The 8,812-nt window shown below is 37.9% G+C and overlaps 1 protein-coding gene across 8 annotated transcripts in view; it reads right to left on the reverse strand.

Moving 5' to 3' along the window:
* Positions 1-8,812, reverse strand: part of VTI1A (vesicle transport through interaction with t-SNAREs 1A) — a 333,273-nt gene that overhangs the window by 310,535 nt on the left and 13,926 nt on the right. For all 8 annotated transcript variants that reach the window (XM_011359295.2, XM_011359297.2, XM_023530157.1 and 5 more), the window contains one exon: positions 5,977-6,087. In XM_011359295.2, coding sequence (XP_011357597.1) covers positions 5,977-6,087 — 111 coding nt within the window. The remainder of the gene's footprint in view (positions 1-5,976; positions 6,088-8,812) is intronic.

An 8,812-nucleotide genomic window follows, 5' to 3' on the forward strand; every position in this document is an offset into this window, starting at 1 on the left:
GCTCTCAAGCCACAGAGAACACCCTCGCAGAAAGAGCCACACCACCCTGCTGGCCACTTTCTATTCAGTTACTCGCTTTATTTTCTTGCATTTATAACTACCTGAAACTATAATATGCATGCACGTATTTGTTTCTTGTCTTCGCCACTAGAATTTAATTCCATGAGAGCAAGAATTTTGTCTTAAAAGCTTTTCTCATCCTCTAAGACAGTGCTTGATATACCTTAGGGCTCAAGAAAGACTTGTTGAATGAAATTCATAATCAAGCTGAGCCTCTTGATTCTATCATGTGCTAAAATGGGGACCGTAATCCACATCTGCTCTGTCTACTCTTCATGCAATGACAAGAAATAAAATGTTAAAGCACTTTATAAATTGTAAGTCACTGTACACTAGAAGGTACTGGTTGTGATGAAGGATGCTGTCCAACAGCGGAAGAAAGAAAGCTGTAGTAGCAAATACACACATAAACACGTGAAATGTTAATGACAGCCTGGAGCATAAATGCTTAGCTCATAGTTGCTCGTTCTGTTTTTGTTGTTGTTGTTGTTGTTGTTGTTGTTGTTTTTAAATAATAGAAAATATACCTGAGAAATACTTACCCAAGCATGCAATATCCAAATACCTGAAGGAAGCTACCTAGGATCATTCTCCTCAGGAGACAAAAAAGACTGAAGATTGGGTTAGCTGATTTATAAGCCACAGAAGCAATTTAATTTCTGAAAAAATTTTAAGATTAAAACTAAATTCAGTGTTATGGGCTGAATTGTGTCTCCTCCAATCCATATGTTGAAGTCTCAACCCTGCGTACCTCAGAATCTGACTGTATTTGGAGATAGGTTCTTTAAAGAATTAATTGAGTTCAAATGAAGTTATTGGTAGGGGGCCTTAATCCAACATATGCCCGGCTTCTTTATAAGAAGAAATTAGAACACAGACAAGCACAGAAGAAAGATTGTGTGCAGACATAGGGAGAAGATGACAATCTATAAGCCAAGGAGAGAGATCTCATTAGAAACCAGCCCTGCTGACGCCTTCATCTCAGACTTCCAGCCTCCAGAACTGTGAGAAAATAAATTTTGCTGTTAAAGCCACCCATTCTGTTGCATTGTAATGAAAGCCCTAGAAAACTAACTTACTCCATTGTTTTGGAAACCAAGAGAAATATCTTTGGAAAAGAGTTTCATAAAAATGAGATAAGCAAACTAAATAATCCTTATGTTTTATTTTACTTTCATCATTTATATTGAATCATTAACTTTACAGTTGTCGCCGTATAAATTTGAGTTGTGAAATTCTTAAATCGATCTAATTTCCTCACCGTATCTTACATTCTTGCTGAGAGAACCCACCTTTCACAAAGCAGTTAGGGACGGTTTTATATAGTACAGAACACGGAAGCTAGGCGGTGACATTTCGTTTCTGAATTTAGGCCCACCATGGAGTCCAATTTTTTTTTTTAATTAAGAGGAACACAATTTAAAAGGCAATGGCATTCACAGTCACTGACACAGCCCATCTCAATGTCTCAGGAAAATATCCATTAAGATAGAAAATAAACATGCAAACCTGTAAATCACCCTATTTCTAGGCCCAAGGTGGAATTTCTACCAGGTCCGGTCTGGAACCATTGGCCTTGTAGTGGAAAGGTATATATTGTAATCTAGAAGGTGTAGCTACCTGAACAACTGAGGCAGGAACAGAGGCAGAAAGATCCTTATAAATTCTTGACTTTCTTTATGAATTCAGACCGTAGGGTCAAAAATACCGTTGACTGACATGCCAACACGTGTCTCCTGTCATTTACAGGTAAAGTTTAGGTCTTTCCTCACCTGTATCTTTTTTTTCAATTTTAATTTTTAACTGTGGTAAAATACACATAATATAAAATTTACTGTCTTAACCACTTTTAAGTGTACAATTCAATACTGTTAAATATATTCCCATTGTTGAGCAACGAATCTCTAGAACTGTTTGCAAGACTGAAACTCTATACCCATTAAGCAGTAACCGCTCACTTCCCTCTCCTTCCAGACCCTGGCAACCACCATTATTCTATTTTCTGTCTCTGTAAATATACTTGCCCTAGGTACCTCATATAATGGAATCATACAGTATTTGTCTTTTGTGACTGGCTTATTTCACTTAGCATAATGTTCTCAAGGTTCGTCCATGTTATAGCATATGTCAGAATTTCCTTCATTCTTTTTTTTCTTTTTAATGCCTACAGGACCTGGTCTTCCTAGGTGTCCTTCATTCTTAAGGCTAAAAAATATTCCATAGTACACATGCACCATATTTTGTTTATCCATGCATCTGTCGATGGACACTTGAGTTGCTTCCCACCTTTGGTATTACACCTGGTAGATAGGTGTGCAAGTGTCTCTTTGAGACCCTGCTTTCAATCCTTTTAGATATATATGCCGAGATGTGGAATTGCTCAGCTGTTATCTTTTTGACTCCTATTACTTCCCAACTACTAATAATGTTTACATTATATCTTTAAATTTACCTTCTTAAATTTGTTAAAAAGGGAGTAGAGCTGAAAGTCAGATATATAGGAAGAGAAAGCTATATCCTCACAGGGCAATCAATAAAAAGGATCGCTGATATAAATTAGCAATTGAGTTCCTTTTGTCTTTTGTCGGGGAGAAGTGTTATGTATCCTTTTAAGACTCTAATGAAGTCTATGGAGACTATCCCAGGAAAAAATGTACATAGAAACAGATATCCAAAAATCCTGAGATAGTCATATGTCACTTAATGATGGAGACACATTGAGAAATGCATTGCTAGGTGATTTTGTCATTGAACGTCACAGACTGCACTTATGCAAACCCAAATGGCATAGCCTAGTACACACCTAGGTTATATATATGGTCTAGTTTCTTGCTCCTAGGCTACAAGCCTATACAGCATGTTACTGTACTGAATATTATAACACAATGGCATTTGTGTATCTAAACATATCTAAGCATATAAGTTATAGTAAAAAATCAGTATAAAAGATTTAAAAAGTGATACACGTGTATAGAGCACCTAGAATGCATGGCGCTTGCAGGACTGGAAGCTGCTCTGGGTGGGTCAGTAGGTGAGCGGTAAGAGAATGTGAAGGCCTAGGACATCACTGTACACTATTGTATATTTTATAAACACTGCAATTTAGGCTACAATAAATTTATAAAAATATTTTTTTTCTTCAGTAATAAATTAACCTCAGTTTACAGTAACTTTTTAACTTTATAAACTTTTAACTTTTTTAACTTTTTGACTCTTTTGTAATAACACTTAGCTTAAAACACAAATGAATCGTATGACTATATAAAAATATTTTCTTTATATCCTGATTCTATAAGCTTTTTTCTATTAAATTTTTTTTTTAACTTTTTAAATATTTTGTTAAAAACTAAGACACAAACACATATTAGCCTAAGCCTACACAGGATGAGGGTCATCGATATTTCTGTCTTTCACTTCCACATCTTGTCCCACTGGAAGGTCTACAGGGGCAATAACACATATGGAGCTGTCACCTTTTACGATAACAATGCCTTCTTCTGGAAAACTTCTTGAAGGACCCACCTGAGGCTGTTCTTGAGAGGTGCCACTCTTTTTAGAAGTATGTCCATGACGGTTTGCTTTATTTGTTTCTTTCAGTCGCAGATTTGCTTGTAAGCAGATAATGCGCCATGAACATTCCTCTCTATTACTGAAAACCTTTCAGTGTTTGGGACCATGCTTTCAAACTTTCGAAAGAGCTTGCTGAGGTCTGTAAAGCTTCTGCTAAACCCTTCACTGTGAATTTTCTTGGGGGTTCTTCTTTTTCTTCTTCCACAGTTTCTTTTTTTCTTGCCTCTTCTTCTGCTACGAGTTCCTGTTCTAGTTTCAACAACTCATTACTCAACTCCTGAGGAACCACCTCTAGGAGCTCCCCAAGGTCATCCTCATCCATATCCAGGTTCAAGTTGTTTGCCATATCGACCACAGCCTTGTTGATTTTTGCCACCTCTTCATCCTTGGCAATTCCTTTGAAGTCATGGATAAATCTCTTGAATGTCTTCTTCCAGATGCCATTCATGTGCTTCTTGGTGGTGTCCCCCTAAACTCAAGCAAGGTTCTTGAAGCAGGCATGGATACTGCGGTCATTCCAGAAGTGCATCAGTGTCCTCCTCAGCTGCAGCAGTAGTCTGGGCAAAGGTCCCCCTCAGGTAGGAGGCCTTCGAAGCTTTTATAACTCTCTGATCCATTGGTTGGATGGTGTTTGGATGGAGAAACACTACTTCAATATTGCGATGAAGATCACCAGTAAAAGGAGCATTATCAACAATAAGCAAAATCTTGAAAGGTATATTATTCTCCAAACAGTACTTCTGCATTCCACTGGCAGAGCAACTCAGGGGGGCATCTCGGAAAAAGAGCTGAGTTGTCCATGACTTCTTACCGCTCCTGTCGTACACCAGCAACATGTGCTTATTGACGTGTCTGTACCAGATCTGTACCAGATCACAAAAGATTTCAATTTGTAGCCTACAACACTGCCCCCGAGCAAGACTGTCCTTAAAAGTCTTGAAACTGATATTGACTTGGCCTCCTTATGGATGAAAGTCCTTTCAGGCATTTGTTTGCAGAATAGGGAAGATACATTCATATTGAATATTTGCTGTGGCAAGTAATTTTCCTCCATAATCAGCTTATCTAGAGTTCCCAAAAATTCTTCAGTTGCCTTCACATCAGCACCCACAGACTCATATTTTCACATTATGTAATGAATAATGATTCCTGAATTGTTGAAACCACCCAGAGCTAGCAGTAAATTCAACATCATAGTCAGGTCCAGCCTTATCTTTCGACATTACAAACATTTTGCTTTGGCCGTGACCGTCATGGTGCCGAGAGGGACATGCTTCTGTGTCTGGTCTTCAATCCAGATCATTAGAAGTTTCTCCATGTCTGATATAAGCCTTTCTCTAATTTTTGTTAAATCTCACTGTCTTCAATAAAGCAGATAATAACAGTGTGGAATTGGGCATGCCTGACTGGTGAGCAATAACCATCACCAATTTTCCACCTTCTTTAATTTTCTTTCCAGGTCATTCACTCAATTGGCCTCTTACTGGCAACATTAGCAGTGGATTTTGTCTGCTTAGGCACCATAATGAACAAAACAGCACGAGGTTAAATCAAGCACAGAGAAATGAAGCGATCACGAGATGCGGTAAACACGAGATGTATGAGGCTGCTGCCCGTGGAGCACAACACACTGTTGTACAGTCAACTTTGTTCTATGAGAAAGAGTACACTCTAAAATAACAATAAAAAGTATAGCACAGCAAATATATAAACCAGTAACACACTAATTTATTATCATTACCAAGTATTATATATTGTACGTAACCGTGTGTGTTACACCACCACACGGCTGACAAGGCGGTAGGTCTACCCCACCATCACCACAAACGTGAGTTATGTGTTGAGCTATGACATTATGATGGCTATGATGTCACTAGGTGATAGAAAATTTTCAGCTCCATCATGGGACCACCACAGTACACATGGTCCATTGTTGGCTGGACCACGAAGCACACAACCACGTAACCATAAGACATTCATAAGCCCCTGAAGTCCATCGCGAACAATGCATCTTAAGGGCTGCAAACTCTGTAAGACCCAAAACTGGGTTTCAAAATTCTAATAAATTTTAAATACTAATAAATACTACCCAAACTCAAAGGACCACATGATTTGGATATATTTGTGAGTCATGAATCTAATGTCCTTTAAATTCCCACATTAGCTAGCTCTAAGCATTTTTAGATTCCAAGTCACAAACAATGACAGGTGTCATTTGTCTTTTGTACTGCTCCTGAAGACAACACACTTAATGCTGATAGAGACGTGTGAAGGAAATGATAAAAGGCTGAAGCAAAATTCAGTTTAAAGACTGGCAAATATGACAAAGGACAGAATTTGACTCACAAAATCTTTTTCCAGTTTTCCCATTTCTTGCTTGTAGCTTCTCATTCTATTGCTGTACATTCCCCGACTTTGAGGTGGTATCTCTCGGACTTCCAAATCCATCTGTTCGAGCTGGAAGGGTGAGAAAAACATGATTTAACCATATGCTTATTCTTTATTTGACCAGACATTTAGAGCTGAAAAGACTGAATTCTAAGTCCTCATTTTACAGTTGAGGAAACCAAGTCCAGGGAGCTAAATACCCACGATCAAATAACAATAGGACTACTTTTGTGTTTGCTTTTTGTTTAGGTCAACAAATAGTTACTGAGGGCTTGCCAAGTGACACACAGGGTACCAAAGTGCTTAATTTGACAAGAATTTCTATGAAAACATTATGCATTAATCCCAACATCCTCGATAGTTATGATTTTAATATCCTTGAAGTATCCTATCAGTCAGTCCAACCTGGTCTGGTCTCCTGCCCTAAACCAGCAGAACTATGGGAAGGTAAACCAAACCATTATTTCTATCATTAAGCCATAAAATGTTGGCCCAGCCTTGGTCATTTGGTGAAAATTCTTCTGGAAAGTCTTTTCTGATTAGAAGAATCACCTACTGACCAACATGTGATCTTGACCTCCAGCCTAACTCCTTATACTTTATATCCATGTTGATATGAAATTAAATGGGTATAGGGATATGCTAAATGACTCAGTGAGATCACAGCAGGGCAGTTTTTAACAATCTGTCATCATATAACACTTTGAACACGACACATGAACATTTAGTAGGAGGCAAAACAGAGATATAATGACGGATAAGAACACAGGCTTTTAAGTAAGACACTTGCGTTCACATTGTAGGCTCCACTTGTCACTAGTCATGCAACCCTTGGCAGGTTTCCTAACATCTCTGGGCCCTACTTTTCTCATTACCAAAAATAGTATGTATTTCACAGGGCAGTTGTGAAGATTAAATGGTAATTCCTATAATGTGCTTAGAACAGTGTCTCATATTTGGTAATCGCTAGATTAATATTAACTATGGTAGTGATGATTACTGATGATGCAGAAAAAAATGCAGTAAGGATGGCACAGCAAGGATGGTACTTATACTTGGTATTAAAAAATGAAAACAACAAATTAGCTCAAGTCATGTCTTATAAACTCACATCAAAAAAAGTTGCCATATATTTTTCCTTTTAAAACATTCTAATAAGTATCTCCATGAACACTGTAAGCTTATTACTAATAAAACTCTTACTGTTAGAGACTGAATAACTATAGTATAGAACATAGGTAAGCCAGAAAACCATGTTTTAATTAATAGGCCTCAATTTTAATTAAAAAAAAAAAGAAAGGTAATTTTAATTAGCCTTGATTAAATCAGCGACCGCTTAAATTACTGACACATCTCGATATAAATGCAAGGCGCCAACAGTCACTTATGAGGCAGTTATTTAATGCGCTTCTCTGAAATCATCACTAAGTACATACTTCTAACAAGGTGAATAGGATCATCCAGACAAATCATTGCGAAAGTGGATATAAGTAAAAATCCTAGAGTTAAGTACATTTGTAAGGTATTTTATAAGGACACTTAACACTAAACTAAAGGTAGGTAAGAAAAAAAAGAAACACAAGCACTTAAAATGGAACCAGAAATAAGGCTAATTAACATGCATTTATTTCATGTTGTCACAATGTTCACTTGGCCAATGTAAAGTGGAAGACATGACAATTAAAGGACATGCAGTGTCCAAGAGATTAATACAAACCAATTATTCAGCAGAAACAAACATCCTAATAAGTCAAATCAAAAGAAAGTTTTTCTCCCAGAGTCCTCATCAAAAGGCTAGTAAGTTATATAATAAACAGTATTCTTAACAGGGATCTCATGAGAATTAAGTAAACCAGCTTTCTGATCACTTTAAACAAACAAATACATCTCTTAGACAAAACTCTGTTAGTAACAACTAAAGCTGACTATGAGCTCCATGACTGTGTTTTCTACTTCTTACTATGGTAAAACCTTGGTTATCAGGAGACCAGTTTTCCAAGATCAACAAGTAAACGATGTCTCAAAAAGAGAGCAAACAAATAAACCGAAGTACAAATTTCAATGGCAAAAAAAAAAAAAAAGTGCGACTGAGAACTCAACAACAACATAAAAAGTCAAGTTGAGATCCAAAGAACTGAGCAGTTATACCATTTATGCTAAGCCTGCCAACCGGAAGGAAGAAGTGTCCTGATTGATAGCTGTGGTTTGTAAAACGTCAGTCTTTTTTGTGAAAGACAGGAAGCATGAGAGAAGTAGCTGAATATAAAAAGAAAAGAAGGAGAAAAGCATTTGTGCAGGGGGGCGGGGGTTGCGGGGGTCGGAGGGAAAGGAAACTTTCAAAAGACAGGCAAACATCAGAAGCTGTGAAGATTAGAAGTGAAGCTGCCATAATAGAGAAAGTGTCAGCAGTCAGCAGAGGTCAAAAGTGGGTCTTCCAGGGTGTGGAGAACATCAGACATTCTGACACCTTGAAAATGACCAGCCACAGAGAAGACAGAGCAGTGGCTCTGCAACTCAATGTCTTAGCCCTCAAAGACAGGAAATGTCTGCAGTGCAATGGGGACAATGGTCACTCTTTCAGAACTACCCCTTCCCACACACACATCTCCACTGTTAATAAACGTTACACAGCAAGTGAGCTCAGGAAATGCTCCATGCTCTAGCTGCTCCCTATATTCCCTTCTGAGAGAGTCGTAACGCCACTTAGCCTACTTAAAGGTTCAAGAGGGTTGTGTAGAAGAAAAACAAAACCAATAAGGCCTCAACCCCCAACTCTGTTCAAGCTACAGTTTCC

Source organism: Pteropus vampyrus, unplaced genomic scaffold (assembly GCF_000151845.1).
Source record: "Pteropus vampyrus isolate Shadow unplaced genomic scaffold, Pvam_2.0 Scaffold46, whole genome shotgun sequence".
Classification (NCBI taxonomy): Eukaryota; Metazoa; Chordata; class Mammalia; order Chiroptera; family Pteropodidae; genus Pteropus; species Pteropus vampyrus.